The sequence below is a fragment of the Strongylocentrotus purpuratus genome, unplaced genomic scaffold (genome assembly GCF_000002235.5).
Source record: "Strongylocentrotus purpuratus isolate Spur 01 unplaced genomic scaffold, Spur_5.0 spur5_scaffold_18, whole genome shotgun sequence".
NCBI classification, from domain to species: domain Eukaryota; kingdom Metazoa; phylum Echinodermata; class Echinoidea; order Camarodonta; family Strongylocentrotidae; genus Strongylocentrotus; species Strongylocentrotus purpuratus.
In genome coordinates, this window is record NW_022145603.1 from 9,180,369 (window position 1) to 9,202,206 (window position 21,838).

General features: G+C 37.4%; 1 protein-coding gene and 1 long non-coding RNA gene across 2 annotated transcripts; both read left to right on the forward strand.

Moving 5' to 3' along the window:
* Positions 1-600: 600 nt before the first annotated feature.
* Positions 601-19,975, forward strand: LOC100887874 (nuclear receptor subfamily 1 group D member 1). The gene is made up of 8 exons (XM_003731140.3): positions 601-1,069; positions 8,797-8,963; positions 9,858-9,999; positions 11,174-11,397; positions 11,821-12,003; positions 14,461-14,710; positions 16,279-16,588; positions 17,139-19,975. Exons 1-8 carry the CDS (start codon positions 901-903, stop codon positions 17,323-17,325), a joined length of 1,632 nt encoding a protein of 543 aa, XP_003731188.2. The 5' UTR covers positions 601-900; the 3' UTR covers positions 17,326-19,975.
* Positions 19,976-20,440: 465 nt separating this feature from the next.
* On the forward strand, positions 20,441-21,635 carry LOC115925405. The gene is made up of 2 exons (XR_004064691.1): positions 20,441-20,879; positions 20,924-21,635. It is a non-coding gene; the product is annotated as an uncharacterized LOC115925405 (long non-coding RNA).
* The last annotated feature ends 203 nt before the right edge of the window (positions 21,636-21,838 follow it).

Below are 21,838 nucleotides of genomic sequence, written 5' to 3' on the forward strand. Positions count from 1 at the left end.
TTGATTAAAACAATTAATAACATAAGATAAAATATGAAAGAAGTTTGGTCTTATGAATTTTTTTCTTCAGGACTATTTCACAGGCCATCAGTATTCAATAAGTAAACTGTTTTATTTCTGAACAAAATCAGACATACATGTACGATATGAATGTCGAGAATTTGTTAAAGTTGTGATTACTACCATATTAAAGGTAATTTCAAATTGGCCAAATAGGTAATAATATCACTGTGGTGTTGTGGTGGACAACCCTCCCATTTGTTCCAACACACAATATTACTAAAATTTATTTTTCAACATGTGTGACTCAGGGGGGTCTTTGGTTTTTAGAGGACGTATAATAATAATAGTAGAGGTTCGAGTCCCGCTGCAGCACTAATGTCCTTTGGCAAGACGTTAATCTACATTTGTCACTCTCCACCCAGGTGTTAAATGGATAACCGGTAGGATGCAAAAGTTAATGTGGATGAGCAAGTGTGCTCGTGTAAAATGGCGACTGGTTGGAATGCTCCCCAGGGAATGGAGAATGTGCATACATTGTGTGGGGGTAAGCTTGAATCCGATTAGACACGCTTAGACACATTGTTGTATTGATGTATTGGGAGCTATATAAAAGCAGAATATTATTATTATATTAATATGCTTATCCATGGGAAAAGGCACTTGGGAGATGAATAAAATTAATTATATTTGTGTACATAATAAACAGGAAAGTTGTTATTTTGTCATATCCTTCTCTCTCCTCTCCACTTTCCTAAAACTGTTTGCATGTACAATGTATTATGGAATTGCTATGTAATATCTGATTGTTATACTCATCGTATGTTTTTCACTTGGTCAAATAAATAATAATATATAATTAAAACATGCTTTCTGTCTTATTTTACTTGCAGCATATACATGAGGCCCATCTTGCTTGATGGTCTGGTTGCCATGGAGACTGAGCAACATGCCGGTGTAGCATCATCGATGAGTAACATGGAGCAGCTGAACTTGGTCATTCCTGAAGACCTGCCATCCCCCTTGTATTCACTGGAGGACATCCCAGATGTAGACCTCACCTTCCCAGGTATTAAAAGTGCTGCTCACATCTTGGGGACCGTGTTTTACAAAGATCCTAAGTCAAACTTAACTCTAAGTTGGACTTAAACATTATGGAGAGCCATTAGTAGCCTTTAATAAAATAAAAAATATCTAAAAGCTAAAATTCAAGTATTTTAGACTTTTCATAAATTCTACATCAAGAACATTAAATTTCCTTGATAATAGAAAATATTAATGATTTGAATCAACATTGTATGCCTTTTAAAATATCGTTTACAAAATATTTTCAAAGATGCTAACGGCTTTCCATAATTTTTAAGTCCAACTTAGAGACAAGTTCAACGTAAGATCTTTGTGGAACACCCTCCTGATCGATAATCATTTCAAAGTGTAACAATCACGTGGGAAACAAATAATTACCTTGCAATCTAGAGGTCAACAGTCAAGGAGTATGAAGAAAATATAACATTTTCTTAGGCCTGAGTTGATATGGTTGCCCACCCTGGTCTACAACCCAGGCCTCGAATTACGTCAAATTTGGGTCAAGGCCACTTTTTTGAGAGGGCACAAATCCACTGAAAGGGGCACAAATCTATATCCTAAGGGGCACTAAGGCCAAAGTGGAAATTGTGCGTAAAATCACCTCATGCTGTTTTAATGGGGGGGGGGGGGGGGGGGGGTTGCAATTTGCACCCCCCCCCCCCCAAATAAAAAAAAATTTGCTCACTAGCCCCCCCCCCCCCCCCCCCCCCAACTGAGCGAAATATCGGCCGGGCGCGATTTTCAAATTTTCAGGAGCAAAAATAAATTGTGCTCGCTACCCCCTCCCCCTTAATTAACAGGCAGGCTGTTTCGCTGCTAAATATTCTCCCACTGGGCCCCCTCTTTGGTCCCCTCCCCTGCCGCCGGCTGGATCCGCCCGTGGGGTGGGTGGAGGGAGTGGGGAGTTTCCCCTATGACGTTTCATTGAATTATTAGAGAAAGAAGACAATTCGTTGACCGTTCTTGACTCGTTTTATCCGTTTATCCTTTTCTGAATACCACGGGAAGCGTGGAAGCTTAGATGTTTTTAATAAATTATTAGAGAAAGAAGACGATTCGATACCGTTCTCGACTCTATCCTTTCCTGAATTCCACGGGAAGCGCGGAAGCTTGTATTTTTAAAATAAATTATTAGATACAGAAGACGATTCGTTGTACCGTTCTCAACGATTAATCCTTTTTTGAAATCAATTCCCACCCCTTCCGCAAGCTATGACGTTTTAATTAAAACGTATGTGAAAGAAGACGATTCGATGTACCATTATCTGAACTCTTAATTGTTTTCTGATTTAATTCCAGACCCTCCTCCCGAGGAAAATTCAAGTTTTTCACTGATTAAAAACTCTGAAAACGCACCAAAAAAGGTCACAACGCGAAGTAAAGATGTTGAACCAACGATAGGTAAACAAAACTTCCCGATATTGATTGGTCCAAGTAAAAAGGGTGGAGATGGATTGAAAAACTAAGCCCGAGTCATTACGGTTTTTGTGCCAAACGTTTCAGTCATTTCGATGAAGATATGCTTTCATATCTCCGTATCGGCAATGAAGTCTTGCCGATAATTATTGTTTTAAGATTTCCGTAGGGGCAACAAAGTCTTGCCGATAATTATTGTTTTAGAGCTCCGTATGGGCAACAAAACCTGGCCGATTATTATCATTTTTAGAGCTCCGTAGGTGCAACAAAACCTTGTCGATAATTATTGTTTTTAGATCTCCATAGGGGCAACAAAACCTTGCCGATTATTATCATTTTTAGAGCTCCGTAGGGGCAACAAAACCTTGCCGATAATTATTGTTTTTAGATCTCCATAGGGGCAACAAAACCTTGCCGATTATTATTGTTTTTAGAGCTCCGTAGGGGCAACAAAACCTTGTCGATAATTATTGTTTTTAGATCTCCGTAGGGGCAACAAAACCTTGCCGATTATTATTTTTTTTAGAGCTCCGTAGGGGCAACAAAACCTTGCCGATAATTATTGTTTTTAGATCTCTGTAGGGGCAACAAAACCTTGCCGATTATTATTGATTTTAGAGCTCCGTAGAAGCAACAAGACCTTGCCGATCATAAATGTTTTTAGAGCTCCGTAGGGGCAACAAAACCTTGCCGATTATTATCGTTTTTCGAGCTCCGTAGGTGCAACAAAATCCTGCCGATTATTATCATTTTTCGAGCTCCGTAGGGGCAACAAAACCTTGCCGATTATTACCATTTTAAGATCTCCGTAGGGACAACAAAACCCTGCCATTTATTATCGTTTTTAGAGCTCCGTAGGGGCAACAAAACCTTGCCGATTGATAATGTTTTTAGATCTCAGTTGGGGCAACGAAGTCTTTTTGAACATTACAAGTCGGGGTTGACTTATGATGACTATAATGTCGGCAAAACTTTTGTGGATTTAAATATTGTGGCCGTAAGCGGTTTGATTTTGAAAAGGGCATTCCGGCCAGTGAGAGGGGCATGGCGGCAAATTGCAGATTGCCGGTGGGTAATTCGAGCCCTGACAACCACCTCGCTCAATTTGGGGTTTGACTTTTAGATGTTGGGAATTTCACAATTTGATTTTACACTGATATTTTGCAATACCTTTGTACAAGTACATGCAAACAAAGGTCTAAAGCGATATTATACAAATAATGCCATTTATTATCGTTTTTAGAGCTCCGTAGGGGCAACAAAACCTTGCCAATTGATAATGTTTTTAGATCTCAGTTGGGGCAACGAAATCTTTTTGAACATTACAAGTCGGGGTTGACTTATGATGACTATAATGTCGGCAAAACTTTTGTGGATTTAAATATTGTGGCCGTAAGCGGTTTGATTTTGAAAAGGGCATTCCGGCCAGTGAGAGGGGCATGGCGGCAAATTGCAGATTGCCGGTGGGTAATTCGAGCCCTGACAACCACCTCGCTCAATTTGGGGTTTGACTTTTAGATGTAGGGAATTTCACAATTTGATTTTACACTGATATTTTGCAATACCTTTGTACAAGTACATGCAAACAAAGGTCTAAAGCGATATTATACAAATAATGCACTGATCCCTCCCTCTCTCTCTTGTTTTCATCAAATTATTTCCTAATATATTTCTTATTATATCTCATTATCCCTCTGCTCTCTCTTTCTGTCTCTGTCTGTCTGTCTCTCTCTCTCTCTCTCTCTCTCTCTCTCTCTCTCACACACACACACATCCTTTCTTTCTCTCTCTCTCTCTCTTTCTTTCACACATATGCACACACACACATATCCTATTTAGTTCAAGAATCTGTCCTTATGTCTCATTTCCTTGCCAAAAATGATGACATACAATTGAATTTAATTGAATCAAGGTTTATTAAAAAAACATGTGTCGCAGCCCAATGGCTGAATTGATCATGTGTACAAACAAAACACTCATTGCATATTACAAACATAAAATACAGTTACAATTGGTTTGTCAATATTGAAATACATGTATATATATAGTTAATTTGATAAGATTGCTTGGGCAGTAAAAATAAGAAAACAGAATATAACTTGAAGTCAGGAAAACGAGGAGGAGAAACATGAAGAAAAAAGTATAAGAGGAAGTTGTAGAAAATGCATGTACATCAAAAAATATAAATAAACAAGAGGACTATAGTATAAATAACATATGAAAGAATTTTTTTTTTTAAGTTCTGGGGGGGGGGAGGAAAAATAAAAGTCTACAATAAAGAACAGATTGAAACAACATTAGATGAGGAAAATAAATCAGAATTTTGTATCAAACAAAACTATGACTTGATGATCAGGCCGGCAGTATGAACAGTTTGATTCTTCACTGAAATAAAACTTGAACATTCTTCTTCCTAAAGTACTTCCTATGATTCAAAGTTACTTTTATTACAATGATGTCAAACGTAGTTTAAGAATGACTGAAGTACTCCATATCTATGTAAAACTTGATCATGCGCCAACAAAAACTGAGTGAGTGGCTTCCCCCGATACGCACTATTGGGATGCTACTTCTCACGCAAGGGCAAGGACTATCACATTCAACATGTTGGCCAAATATCTAGTGGATGTGTTACATTACTGGAAGACTGGTCACAGTCCCTTGAGACTTAGTCTAATCTTATCAATTTACAATCAAATCTAGGCCCATTTACACATCCCAAACATTTTGAAAATCCTTGATTGTTTGGACTACCATGCACTACTGGCAAAAACATAACAGTTTGCTCATACCAACCCTTTTTTGTTTAAAGGAATAGTGCACATGCGCCACTTGGCGGTGCCCTGTATTTGTTAACATTGAAGCAAGGAAAGTCGCAAGAGCAAAAAATCAGTGAAACTTCAGCAAGCGTTTAAAAAAAAAACGCAATCCATAGCAACTACTTGCAAAACACCGGATGTGAGAAAAATCAATGATATGGGGTTGCAGTGTAATACACCTTCTGTTTAGTGCTTTTTTTTTTTTAGATGTTTAGTGCACGTAAGAGAAATCATAAACAAATATGAGAGTGTCCCATATATAATATGCTTCTTTGTTGTGTATTTTGTTTTATGATACAGGTTCATGACAAGCATTCTTTCTTACAATCAGCTCCAATCTACAGTGGAGGGGGGAAATAATTAAGCTTGGGAAAGCTCTGAGGGGAGCGAGTCAACCCTCAGATTAAGTCTTGCTTTCATATCAATAGACCAAGGCCAAAAAAGAGGACTGGGTCAATTCAATTTTTAGAACAAAAATCTAATGAAGTTTAAAAAAAAAAAATGCATTTTGAATTTGTAAGAACACAATTGGGAACTGTCTGGAAAATGGTCATGCGACAAGTGTAGAATGATTAATGAATGAGTGGGCTGTTTGTAAACAAGACGATGGATAAGTTAGATTGTATGTGGGAAGATGTAATCCCTTTTTACATTTTTGAAAGGGTATTCCTATCAAAACAACAAAGTACAGGTGTAACTAGAATATTCAAATCATCTGCCTGGAGTTGAAACCATAGTGTTTGTATTAGACATAACAAATGAAATAGCAGAATTAAAAGTCAGATTTTTTTCTTCTGATATGTACAATGATGATACATGTGCTGCATCATGAAATAGCCTAATAAGAAATTAAGTGTGCAGGTGTGTGAACCATTCTAATACATTGTGCTATATCTATATCAATATCATTTCAAATTGATTGCATAACCAATATGTTTTCAAATTTGGCTCTTAGAACAAAGTATTATAGTTTTCTCTCTCTTACATGCGTATAAATGATGGCACTTACAGTACAGTATGTATAGGCAGAAAAATATCTTGACTAACGTTTGGAATGTTGTAAGTACTTAGATGTGATTTTTTTTTCTTCCATTGAGAGTGCTATATAGCAAAAGACATTTAAAAAAAGATGAAGTGAATTAAGAATTACACACAATGTATATATTTTGTATACCATGCCGCCCCTAGCCCCCCCCCCCCCTTCAGTTATTGTGATAGAAAATGATGCTACATTGCATTCAAACAGCTACCTCTATGAGTCTATTGTGGGTATTGTTAGGTGCTGAGAATCAGTGTATGGGAAAAACATTAGGGCTCTTTAGTACCGGTAAGTGTTGGGGGGGGGGGAGGGGTCATCACCCAGGCAACGTAAAGGAAAGTGCTTTTGTTGCCATTTTGAACTCTTGATGTTTCTGTTTATGAATGGATTGCCTAAACAATCACTTGAAGTAATAGTTTGATCTAGTAATTTTCCTGAGATGCCTGCAGAGCAAGAAAGGCAGAACCAGATATGAGGTGATTAATTAGTAAATATGGGTATGAAGGTGGTGATTGTTTAGCCTTTGTAGTAATTAATAATTTAGTCGCCACCTGGGCTTGACAGGTTACAGAACTGTTGTGAGACCAGTCAGCCATTGGGTTTGAGCTTGAAACATCTTTCCATTTTGATGTATATTCAACAGTGAGCTACTCCAATATTCTAAAAATAGAGTGGGCCTAATATTTGTAACTTTGCCTGCCATGGGCTATGTAGAATGCCAGGAATGGTGAAGTATACATGTACATGTACATGTAGTTTGGAGTTTGATGTGCAGGAAGTTTGCCCCTTATTCAGATGACCAATGCCTCTGAATAGTCCCATTGCTAAGAGTAAGAGTTTGTGTCATCTTCATTTTTACTATTCCCATAAATCATTGATATCATCAATATCCTTGAGGTATATGATATCCGGTAGGGTGAGGAGACCGATTATATTAGCATGTTTTTCCATTGGATATCAACTTGAGAATACTGAATAGCTAACATGCCAAATGATTCTCACTTTATTAGTAATGCCAAGGGGCGAGGGGGAGAGAGAGATAGAGAGATATCTATAGAGGGAGAGAAAACGAGGGAGGGGATATAGAGAAGGAGGGGTGTAGAGGGAGAGAGAGAGAGAGAGAGAGAGAGAAAGAGAGGGAGGAATGGAATAGAGGGAGAAAGAGAGGGAGGGGATATAGAGAGGGAGGGGAGTAGAGAGGGAGGGGAGTAGAGAGAGAGAGAGAGAGAGAGAAGGAGGTAGAAGGAGAGAGAGATGGGATATGACAATTCCTGCAATATTTGGTAGAACAATGACAAACTGTTTGACTTTCTAACAGGCAACCATCGAAACAATCATATATGCTCCCCCCCCCCTTTTTTTTCCGGGGGGGGGGGGGGGGGGGGTCAATTTCTTTTGTATACCTTGTGATATACTCTATTCCCGGCTTACACATGTACCCTTTTATGAAGAGACAATTGTATCCATCCTCATATTCAACATACAGCGTGAGATGAAATAACCTAAAAGCCAATGAACTCTCTGTCTTGCACTATTATCATTTCAGCGAAAGATTGCAAAAATAGTTTTGATACTCTTTATCTTGTGTTAGCACCATTTCAGATTAATAAAGTCTGTTTTGACTGTGACAACCAATTTAACTCTCTGTCTCGTTTTAACATCATTTCAGAGAAAGATTGCAGGAATAGTTTTGATAATCTTTATCTTGTGTTAAAACCATTTCAGATTAATAAAGACTGTTTTGTGACAACCAATGTACCTTTTTTTGTAACTCTCTGTCTTGGGTAAACATCATTTTTTATGAAGCAGGCTGCATCCTTGGTTTTGACTGATTTTACTCTCTATTTTGTGTTAACATGATCATTTTGGATGAAGGCAGTGCTGCTTGATATGACCTACTTTCTCTTTCATATCAGATGAAAACTGTATCAATAGTTTCATCCTTCTTTTATTTAACTCTTACTGTCCCAAGGGGTTTTTCTTCTTTCCAGATTTACCTACAGTGTACATGTAACATAAACAATGCTTTCTTTTCAAATACCTGCATATCATTAACCATGTATTGGTACATGTTGTGTACAAAAGTTGTAGGAAGTTTATTAATACCCTTCAGATGATAAACAGTATTGTGACATACAGTGTGTTTCTGGGGTCATTTATGTCTGAGTTCTTCATTTCTTTACTAAATTGTTTAACATTAAAGGGTCCTTAAAAAGTTCAATTTCCTCCATAGATACATGAAGCATATATATAGCTTTCAACTATTAGTTTTAAAGAAGTTTGCCCATTGATATGCAATTTATCACCACATACATGTAAATATTTCTGAATGGAGCAATACCCCGGTATGTGATTGAAAATATCCATTGTATTTGTCACATGAGTATAGAAAGAGTTAATTCTAATCATTCTGTATCTTGTTTAACCTGATTTTAGATGAAAGCTGTATTGATAGTTTCACTGATCCGTCCAACTCCCTTGGTGAGAGTATGAGAGTAGGAGGAGGAGGCTGTACTGCTGATGGTGTATGTCTACCCTGTAAGGTCTGTGGTGATAAATCATCAGGATTTCACTATGGTGTCATGGCATGCGAGGGATGCAAGGTAATACATTCATGCGCTCATCAAAAAAGGCTGAATCTGAATTTTTAGCAATTTTTAAAATTTTATATTTAATCAAAGGATCTAGAAATATAATGTAGAGAAGTTATATAACAAAAATGCAAAAGAGTCTAATGCTCTAGATGGTGTATTGACCAAAATATTTTGTGTAGAAAGTAGTAGGCTGGAGTGCAATCATCTCATACTATTTTGACAGTTTTGATGGAATATGAACTAAGTAGGTAGTGCTGATTCAACATCATATCCCCTTTCCTACTGTGGTTTTATCAGGTATAAGTATAGAGTTCATATGTTACAATAGTTTGTCTGAACTAGGCATTTGGTACTCATCTTGAACTTTTATCACATACCCCTTTTGTACTTTTATGTTCCATTGAATTTAATGTAATTGAAATTCTCATCATCAGTACAATGTGATTAACATATGATCAGTACTGTGAATAATACAGAAAATACATGCAGTAGGAGGTGAAAACCAAGAAAGCAAGGGTTTTGTTGGTAATTCCCATTAAAAGTACAGACAAATTACCATGGAAACATCATTATACATGTATATAAATATATTTCTTGCATCTGAATAAGGAACTGATTGTGGAAAAGGAAATACAGTAGATGGAGAAAAACTGAGAAGAACACTAGGCATTGCTGTATAAGTTAATGTGAATTACATATTATGTAAATTGTGTACTGTATTATCATTTTGAGATTTCTGTACCAAGAGGTATCTGTGATGAAAACAAATTTAAGTATACAGTGTACATGTACTAGAACAGACAGCACTACAATAGGCAGTACCGGTATACATCTTATCGAAAACCAGATGACAAAATTATCCTGAGGAGTACAATAGAGTGTGTCTGATTTTCTCAATGTTAGGGTTTCTTTCGGAGAAGTATTCAGAAGAAGATGGAGTACAAATGTCACTTTTCAGGCAACTGTCCCATTGAGAGGGTTAATCGCAATCGATGTCAGCATTGCCGATTCAGAAAGTGTCTTGCAGTAGGAATGTCCAAAGAATGTGAGTATATATTTATCAGCCAAGAGGCCTGTCCTCATCAGCTCCAGATTGCCAAATAACCTGCTACCGGTATTTTAACTATCCCGACCGCAAATTATCCAGCTAATTCAAGTCTTCATCAGCCTGCAGTTAGAATTAGCTGGATATTTGGTCGAGATAATCATCCAAAGATATCTTGGGCTAGTTTTCCAAAATATCCCTCTATACATGTATGTCTGGTGCGTTTTCACCAGCCCGAACGCTGAGCAAAATATCTAGAGCTCGAGTTTACAAGTTTCGAGGTCGAGTCTCGAGCTGATGGAAATAAGATTTGTAACTTTGAGCTTATTTCCCAAATCAGAAATAGCGGGCTATTTGGCAATCTCGAGCTGATGGAGACATACCTACATTGTACTGCTATAGGTAACGTACAGGTCACTCCCCATATCTCAAGTAATCTATAAGCCAATATTTTTTCTGTGTAGGATTTACAATGTAAGGACAAATTTGCAAGCTGTTAAATTCATATAAAGCTATTACAACTACCAATTATATACTTTTCAATAATTATTCTATTTTCGTCGATCATGAACTTGGTATCACAGAAATAAATGAAAATGATTTCTTGAAGTGCCCCATTATGATGAGTGTGGTGTCATACTGCGTTGCATGACCTGGTTATAGAGTACAGCTTCCACTTGGAGCCATGTCATTTTATGAATATATCAAGAAATAGTTTTGGCTAGGACAAAGAAATGAAAAGGGAAGTAACAGAAGGGTGAGTCATGCTGGCAGAACTGAAGAAGGAAAGGACATCTATGCGGGAGGATATAACATCACAAACATGAAATAAGTAAATAATACAAATCGACTTTCAGAGATTCCTTTACATATTGAAGCAACATCCCATTATTTTCAGGCTGTATACGTCAGTACCCAACAGTGTGAAATTAAAAAGTCTTTCTAGATGATTTAATCACAGAATGTGGAGCAACAGGATATGAAATGCCGAAACAGATGGCTCAAGACTGTTATACCTTGGAGAGACACTTGATATAGAATTCTGATAAAATGACAGATCACTATCGATGATGATTACATTGATACATATCTAACTAAATATCACCTCTTGTAACATTTGGTACGAGATGACCGGTCTGATGCCAAATGTTATTATTGTATTGACTTCATGCAGCGGTGAGGATTGGAAGGTACTCCAAGCGAGTCAAGCAGAGTAATCTGGATGAGATCCGCAAATTGGCAACACGGCCTGAAACGGCAGAGGAACGAGAGGCCCGTGAGAGACATGAGATGGAGATCTACACAATGAGTCAGACTATCTTACAAGCCAAGGAAGCTACTTGTCTCTACGATAATAAGATGATACAGACTTTACTTGATAGACGGTCAGAACTCTTGGTAAGATGATTAAATGTCATAACATGGCCCAGTCTTATGAAGAGTTGCAATTGATCGCAACTTATCTGCGATTGATATCAATCGTAACTATGGGCATAAGAGATAGGAGATTGAAAACTTGCAATTGATTAGAGGACTTACGATTGATTTGGATCAATCACTACTCTTTATAAGACGGGGCCCATGATTGTTATCTATCTGACCATAATGCTAATTATCATTTTCAAAATTCACAGATTTTGTGGTTTTAGATTTTGTGTTGGGAGCAAATAAAACGTGTTTGATTCTGAGATATTTGATCGACTTGTTTTGAATCACTTTTATTTATGTTTTCAATGATTTGATGTATTTGGTGGGAGACTGAAGGTTGTAACTTGAATGTTTAATCACCCCGACGTAACGCTATGTTGTTGTATTTTGCAGGAGAGATTAGAGAGCAGTGGTACCCCAGTGGTTCCAGAGTCCTTCATATCTGACCTGACTGAAGATCAGAAGAAGAATAGCAAGCTGTTTGCTTGGAAGGTATTCCTTGAGGCTATATCACCCTGCATCCGTAGAATAGTGGAGTTTGCAAAGTGCCTTCCGGGCTTCATGAAGATACCTCAGGTACAATCAGAAACTTGATTCATCTAGATCAACTCCTGATAACATCAAACAGGTTGAATAGGGGTGCGTTCAAGCGACACTTTTTCATCCCAGAAACACGGTTTTCAAAGACGTTTAGTTTATTAAAAACACGGTTACGTTCAAGCGATTTCCGTAGGTCGTAAAAATAAACGTGTTTAAAAATGCAAACATGAAACGCTGAAAAAGGGTTGCGTTTTGTATTGTGATTCTGCAGAATCACCGTCGCTAAAAATCGCTTGAACGAACAGAGATCTCAATCATGATTCTATAACGTCATTATCGTGGCCTGCTTCCGGCTTGGCCGGCAGTCGACCGTAATAAATTCAGAAAGCACGCGGCGAAGTTGACCTAAACTTCCTAGGTCAACTGTTTGTGATTCTAGCTTCACAAAATCACTTGAACCCACCCTAGGAGTAATCACTGTGAATAAGAATATCAATGGTAAAGCATTTTGTCATCTTCTCTCCCAGAATTTATGCAGACCCTTTTTATGTCATGAATAGAGAAATCAAATGGCTCTGCATCACTTCCATGGCAAAAAATGAGTTTAAATCATTTTCCTAATTTTGTTTGTATTCATCCCGATGTTTCTATTCAATCGTGTTTTGTTGTTCTAGAATTTCATTTGTACATTTATTTATAGAATTATGGTGATTTGTATGGTTTTGAGACATTGACTTTTGGTGCTCCATAAGTTGCAGGACTGACTGTTGGCACTAAGTGGCGGTTTAAACCTGGACGCTAGTACTGAAATTGTGATGTTCATTGTGATGGAGGTCAAAGGTCATTGTCATAACAGTGTGAAGATATCTCAGAAAATATCTTGTTACCATGATAACCAGATAATCTAAAGCAAACTGGGCTCAAATGTGAAAATGTTATTAACTGAAAAGAGTTTGGGTTCATAAGTCAGATATCAAAGTCATTGTGAAGATGCAGTGTTAAAGATAAAGTTGAGTTCTGGTCATGCGATTGCATTGTGAAAGAAACAGTGTGGAATTGATCAGAAAAAGTTGATCATGTAGCATATAAGTATTGGTGTGTACTGTAAGTTTCTGAAATCATCAAAATGATAAGAAATTTGGCCCAGTCTTGAAAAAGTAACAAGCTCTACACACAGACAGATATATCTACGCAAACAACCTGGCATAAGATTAAGTTGTTACATGTCATATTTAGAATATGAAGGCATTTAAAGAGCCATGCTTTTCAGGGAAAACAAATTCTCTGATGTTCTCCCACTCTTGAATAATAACAATGATAACGCTCACAAATTATTGTTCACACCTCTCTTTAACTGTCAAGTAAATGATTTTATAAATTACAAAGTGACTTTATTCAGCAGGTAAAATATGTCATTTCGTCCATCTGAGAAACTTTCATCTCCACCATAATCGTGATTATCCTATTGTCATTATGATCACCTCAAATTATTGTCACTGTCTTTATCATCACAATTTCATTTATCATCGTCATTGTCATTATCATGACTGCCATCATCATCATTGTCATCATCATCACCATCGTCATCATCACCATCACCATCATCATCATCACCATCATCACCATCATCATCATCGTCACCATCATCATCATCATCATCATCACCATCAACACCATCATCATCATCATCACCATCATCACCATCATCACCATCATCACCATCATCATCACCATCATCATCACCATCATCATCACCATCATCATCACCATCATCATCATCACCATCATCATCATCATCATCATCATCGTCACCATCATCATCATCATCATCATCACCATCAACACCATCATCATCCTCATCGTCTCCACCATCATCATCATCACCATCATCATCACCATCATCATCATCGTCATCTTCACCATCATCATCACCATCATCATCACCATCATCATCACCATCATCATCATCACCATCATCATCACCTTTATCATCATTCATTGTCATCATCATCATCATCATCGTCATCATCGTCACCATCATCATCATCATCGTCACCATCATCATCATCACCATCACCAACATCATCACCATTATCATCACCATCATCATCATCATCGTCATCTTCACCATCATCATCACCATCATCATCATCACCATCATCATCACCATTATCATCATCATCGTCATCTTCACCATTATCATCACCATCATCATCATCACCGTCATCTTCACCATCATCATCACCATCATCATCATCATCATCACCATTATCATCATCATCGTCATCTTCACCATCATCATCATCGTCATCGTCACCATCATCATCATCATCATCATCATCATTCATTGTCATCATCACCATCATCATCATCATCATCATTCATTGTCATCATCATCATCATCATCGTCATCTTCACCATTACAATTGGAGTAATAATGTTACCACTATGACATTCATCCAAACTCTCTCATGCTTTCTATTTTTCTTGTAGTGTGATCAGATGCAACTTCTGAAGCAGTCTTACTTTGAGGTTTGGATGATTCAGATCAGTCCTCTAATCTCAACGACCGATCGTAGCCTCATCCTCAGTAACAACACACTCATCGATGCTCATCTCATGGATGACATGGAACAGGAGAATCTCTGGAGGCATATTCTGGAGTTCACCTCTGCTCTCAATAAGCTCAATCTTAACGAGATGGAGATGTCCCTATTCATTGCATCCACTATCATTAATCCAGGTTTGTATTTAGTGTGTTGACTATGTGTTCCATATAATGACTGCTCTGCAGGGCCCTGTATTATAAGGAGTTATGATTGATTCACATCAATCAAAACTCAAAATGTAGGAGGTGAGATAAATTTGAAGTTGCGATTAATTGCGTGTATTGGGTTTTTACAGACGTGTATCAATCAGATACAATTATTTGCGTCTGGGGACCGACCTTTAAATGTCACCGACCTTTAAATGTCACCATCCGAAAGATCTGACTCAGTTTCAAACCTACGTCCTCGGCTGAATCAGTTTGTAACTACCATTGTTCGCTAGATTACAGGCGCACGCCACAACGCCCAGTTAACGCCCAGTTAACGCCCAGATTGGATCAATGGCAACTCTTTATAAAATGGGACTGTTGTGGTATCAAAGAAAAATGTACATTTAGTAGCAGAAAAGAAACTTTGGTTCTAATCAAGTATTATTTGTATGAAGGGCTTTGTGCCAACCAGAAAAGAATCAGTGTGTTTTACGTTTTGTGCAAAAGTACCTGGATGACATGCATTTTTGTCTCGCCTGCGTAGCAAAAAGCGAGACAGCGAGACATAGGCGCTGCTTTTCCGGTGACGGCGACGGCGGCGGCGGCGGCGGCGTCAACATCAAAAACTTAACCTAAGGTTAAGTTTTTGAATTTTTGATATAATTTTTAAAGTATAAGTTCTTAGTCAAATGAAACTTTGACTATAGGGTAATCAAGTATCCCCAATCATGTGAGTCGAATTTGAGATCACAAAGTCAATGTCAAAGGTCTTTTCAGATCAACAGATTTGGACTATGTTGTAGCATCATCATCGAAAACTTAACCTAAGGTTAATTTTTTGAATTTTTGATATAATTTTTGAAAGTATAAGTTCTTAGTTAATGAAACTTGGACTATATCAAGTCTCCCCAATCATGTGAGTAGAATTTCAGGTCACTAAATTAAGGTAAAAGGTCATTTAAGGTCAACAAACTTAGACTTTGTTGTGGCATCAACATCAAGATTTTCAAAATGCTTCTTCTTCGTTATTTTTCATTCGATTTTGATTCTGATTGTTTCATATGATAGGGTAGGAGGGGGATTTAAAATTTCTACACAGAATCGTGAAATACATTATCTATGCTAATTTATGCAAACTTATTTGAAATCACAAAAAAGGCTTCTTCTCCTTCATTTCTCGACCGATTTTGATTTGGTTTGCTTTATATCGTAGAGCTAACTTTGGTACACTAAACTTCTACACAGAATTGTGAGATTTTGCTCCATTGATTATTTATGGTACTTTATGCAAATGAAATGAAATTATGTCCCTTCCAGGGCATCAAATTTTTATTTTTTGACCAGTTCAAAAGTGTACCACATAAAATTTATGATATTTGTTGGTTATCATTCTGGTTTATCTTATATTGAATTGCGTTATGCAGGCGAGACCGCCGAGAGCGTTTCCCTTGTTAGAATAATACATGCATGTCATGGGTTAGGACAAAATATGCGAAAGCTTATTTTCAATTGTGCCCATTCATGTACTGCCCCTTTTCTTACCCTGTTTTCAGATCGTGCTGGTCTCCGTATGAAGACCGAGCTTGATCCCCAGTCAGAGCTCATCATGGAATGTCTACGACGGGAGCTGAGCCGTAAGGACCCTCGAGACACCAGACGTTTCTTCCACCTAGTTACGAAGATGCAGCTGCTGCGTTCAACCTCCATGCTCCAGGCTGAGTCATTGCTTGGGTTCCGTCTAGAACATGACTCCATCCCAGTCCCTCCTCTCCTGGTTGAACTCAATGACTCTATAGGGGATCCACCTAAACCAGACGTACATGATCTATGTAGTGGGATCTTCAATGATTCAAATGGAAATGTGTAAGGCTCTACTCACACACACACTTTGCCTCTTTCAATCTGTCTTCTCTACTTCTTTCCACCTCCTGCCATTTTCAGAGATTCAACTGCAAATGTTTAACCTGCTACTAATTTTCCTCTTGCTACTTTCAACCTGTCCTTCTTTTTACTCTGTATTTTATGAAAGGATAGTCACACAAGTATAGAGTGGCATCATGAATGGGTGCAATGGTAATGTGTAAGGCTCTGCTTAATTTGATCTTGCCATATTCGATCCATGTTTTTGTTTACTCAATAATCTTCTTCTTCTTGATGTACACAAACAGACATGTATGCAGTGTTATCCTGAGCATTTAGAACAGAAAGGGCTTTCTTACTTTGTCTTGCTGTCATTCATTATCTGACATGATAAACTGCTTCTCTGGATGTCTTTATCCCTCAAAAAAATTATACCTGATTTTCAGAGAAAAAACATATTAATTGCATCTTGAAATTTTCCTTCATTTCTATCTCCTTTAAAAAAAGAACAGCCCTCTAAAGATTCCCTTTTCCCTGCTTATTTCTCAAACAGAAATAAAAGATGTCAAGACATTTGGGAAAAGCTTCCTCTTCCAAAGCTCATCAAAGGGGGCGGGCTTTTCCATCCTCCGAAGTCCGTGTGTGGGGTTCGTACCAACATCATGCCCTCCACACCTAAAGAGGAACAAGGTGAAAGGTCAAGCTGTGCGGCATCCAATGGTTTCAATCAAGATTACTGAACCTCACTCTCTGGGGATCCATGTGACATTCATTGCACACAACAAACGGGTATTTCCCTTGTATTTTCAGAAGTTAAGGGCAAAAGGAGGATTATGTCATCTTGTTTTGTATACTTCATGAAAATCACTTCTTATTTTTGTAACGCACATTATACATTAGAATTGGTCAGAATATTGCATGAATTATATAGTGGTCTTGTTTAGAAATACTAGTCATGTTACATCCAGCAAATGCTGTGTGTTGGTAATCAGCTTATTTTCTCACACCTCAATGATTACAATTGTTGAGATGCTATCAAGGAGGTATGCAGATTGACCTGTAATGCCAGTAGGTATTGAGAAAAACCCATTTAATGAATTGGTGTAGATACAGTCATAAAAGTACTTCATGATTTGAGAAGAATTCTACTTTAGTTAAAGTCTACAGCAAGGCTAAAGCAAGGAAGTCATCTATAGAACCTGTAGAAGGCATGTACAAAATACCAATGATAAAACTTATATGGGCTTTAGAATCTGGTTGTACTTCGATGAATATAGTCTCCAATGATTGACTCTTGTAGGTTTTGTAATGATATTGCTTGTACATGTTTCAAAATACATTCCAATACCCCCTCCTTGTTTATTAACACAACTATTAATAGCAATTTTGTAATTCTCCAAATGATAAAGGAATAAATATTTACTTGATTTAAATCAGGGCCCGTCTTATAAAGAGTTGTGATTGATCCAAATCAATTGCAAGTCCTCTAATCAATCGCAAGTTTGCATTCTCCTAGCTCTTATCTGACATAGCTGCGATCGATATCAATCACAAATAAATTGCAATTAATCGCAACTGTTTATAAGACGGGGCCCAAGTCTCAGTTAGACCAATAATTGACAAATTGAAGTCAGTGGTGTTGATGAATACTGATAGAAATGATTATTGACATGATGTACATGACAAAGCCTTTCAACCATTGTGTGAAAGATGTGACAGAGGGTAGATTCAAACCAAGATAGACAGGACAGAGATGCCATAACTGTTCATCTCAACAAGATTTTACTCATTTCTTGAGCAAATTGTTGTGAAGGTTATTACCTTAACAACCATGAATAGTCCCCAGGTTGTGGAGAGTGTGTAAAATGGCGCTTGATTCCAATGAATGGGATGATGATACACTCTAATGCACTTTGATCAGTCACTTTTATATTGAAAAGTGTAGTATACAGATTTGTTGAATAGATTAGACATGGCTTTTAGCACTATGCTTGGGAAGAATCCTATTTGGTAGTGAATTTGATTCAGAAATTAAAGCTACAAAACTAGCCAATATTTGTGTAGACCTTTATTATTATAACCTGCCTATATTGATTATGTACATTTACCTGAAATATTTGTTGTTTGCCATCACTTTTTCTTCACCTTTGTTCAATTATTTAGTGGGAAAAACTGTTTCACAGCAGTCTAAATATAGGCAATTGTGAATGTATTTTTGAATATGGAATGCAAATTTACACTTTCTCTTGTTATTTCTGTTTATCTTGTGTGCAAGTTTAATGTTAAAATGCCTGGGTAAAGGTATTATTTTACTGTAATTGACTTCTAGAACTAGATGATCTTTTTTCCTTTCTTTCGAGAAGGTAAAACCTTAAGGATTGGCTTTGATATAGAGCTAGGTACCTGTAGCTCTTGTGTTTTCTTTTGAATTACAATATATCTTGTTTTAGAATAGTTGTCTTCAGAATGATTGGGATTTCTGGTAAACATAATGGAAGTAATCATCTATTTTTAGGAGGTAGATAGTTGGTGCATACAGGTACTTACATGTATGAACATTCATTTTGCAGGAAGGGCATTCAAAATCATTCTACTGCATTAGCATTTCATGAAATGCATCAATATCTGAACAGAAAACACAGTCAAGATTATTAGCGAATTTGAATTCATGCCTATGCCAGTACTCTGAGAATGAAAATGTTTAAATGAAAAAAAGCATGATAATCTTGATTAGCAATGGGCATTTGGATTGCATTTTTATATAATTTATATGTATATTCATACAGGTTCATTCGATACGTTCATCTTATCTAGTTAAGAATGTAAGAATGAATTAAAAATATAATAGTTGCACATTGAAAGACCCTATCAGGGATTTACAAGCCCTCAAAAGCTGACATATAGATGCACTGCATGTATATGTAAAATCATATTTGAAATATATATAAATGAATCGTTTATCTTTAATGAACTGAAATTAAAAGTGACAACTCATGGTACACTGTAGTCCAGTATACAATTAAGAAAAATTACATGAGATCTGAAATATATACATGTACCTTTATCTCTTAAAAATTTAATCTAATGAGCTGAAACCAATACTATATATAGTATAGTATATATAATAATTCTATTCTATTTCATGATTATAAATTGGTCTTCAATGAACCATACATTCGTTTATTTTTATGGGTACATATATAGTATATTTATGCTCCTTGAATAATTGGGTCTGCAAGCAATATTGTTACCTTGACTTGTGTAGCAATGAGCAATCGGGCGGGCTTGCCTGAATGGCTGAGAGCTCATAGCTTCTTATTCTACAATACCAGTAATAGCTCAATGCTTCTGTGCACATCATGCATTCATACATACATATACATGTATACGTTTAAAGGTACTATGTCCCATTTGCAGGCCAAAAAAATGAAAAAGTTAAATTCCAACTGCATTTGAAAGATAATACTAATTTAGAACTTCCCTAAAAAAGGTGGGGCTTGAAAATGTCTTCAAGTGGGAAAATAACGACTATTAGTTGCCAAATCGACTTTAGGGCTATAGAGCCCAAAAGTAATAGTCTTGATTTTCAGACAATAGTACCGAATGGTCATACGTTTTATGCTGCGCAAAGATTCAATCAGTTTAATCTTGGCCATCACAAGAAGTGGGTTATTGATGTAGACAAATGCTCATGTACCCTTTGCAACTCTTTTCATGTATGTTATTACCAAAGAAGAAAAAAGCCAGTCAGTCACTCAATAGTGTCTGACAGTGAAGTCTAGCAAGTAAACAGGTTTTCTTGCATAATTTGAATATGAGGACACTGCTAACGTTTTAATTTCACAGAATAGGACATACATGACGTATTCATGATTCCTGCAAAGTTCTACAGAATTTGAGGTTGGCTGCAAAAGGGACATAGTACCTTTAAGTATAATAATCACCAGAACATGTTTGCTCTTAGTGTACTAAAGGCTTCCCGTGTTGCTATATTGTCTTCAAATTATGAGCTTGGAAAATTGCATCTACAACTCTCGTTTAACCTCTCATAAGAACAACTTGTTGAGTAGACACGTCAAAGCATGTGTATGCACTTGCATAGCATGAATTCCATCTTGTATGTTAATGACATCCTTCATATTTTTGATATTCCTTATAAGTTAACCTGTAAAATGCCATGTAAATTCTTTTACTTTTAGGTTGATTTTATACATGCTACATTCTAGCTATCATAAGTTATTTTTCCAGATGATTGGTTCACTCTTCCATGTATTTTGCCTCTATTGGCAGGGAGGTGGGGCAGTAGAAGGAGCCATATACACCTCTATTGGCAGGGAGGTGGGGCAGTAGAGGGAGCCATATACACCTCTTTTGGCAGGGAGGTGGGGCAGTAGAGGGAGCCATATACACCTCTATTGGCAGGGAGGTGGGGCAGTAGAGGGAGCCATATACACCTCTATTGGCAGGGAGGTGGGGCAGTAGAAGGAGCCATATACACCTCTATTGGCAGGGAGGTGGGGCAGTAGAGGGAGCCATATACACCTCTATTGGCAGGGAGGTGGGGCAGTAGAGGGAGCCATATACACCTCTATTGGCAGGGAGGTGGGGCAGTAGAAGGAGCCATATACACCTCTATTGGCAGGGAGGTGGGGCAGTAGAGGGAGCCATATACACCTCTTTTGGCAGGGAGGTGGGGCAGTAGAGGGAGCCATATACACCTCTATTGGCAGGGAGGTGGGGCAGTAGAGGGAGCCATATACACCTCAATTATTGTACAATTTTACATTAAAAAAAAATGTTTTGAGTAGTTCAGATTATGTGACATGATTTAATTGTATTGCATGAAAGCTTGTTGCTATGAGGACTGCCATTGTTTAAGCTTCTATATTAATGACATGATAGTTTGATGTTTGTAAGTTTACTGCATGTGTTGTATTCTTGTCATGATTCCCATACTTAAAACAGGGTATTCTTTGATAGTACGTGCCTTGGTTTGGTTTACTGAGTGAAATGGGATTTGTTGATGAATAAAGGGTCATTTTAAGTGGAACCAGTACTTTAGCATGTGTGTTGTTTAGAGCCCCCACCCATCCCCTTTATCAATAGTTGTCTGTAAAGACAGGCCAATGCTGTTATATAAGAATCATTGTGCTAATGTTTGAAATTCACATGGTAAGACTCAGTTAAAGGATACTTTACTTTAACCCCCCCCCCCCCCCCCCTCTTTCTCTCTGGGAGAAAAGTACATCTTAC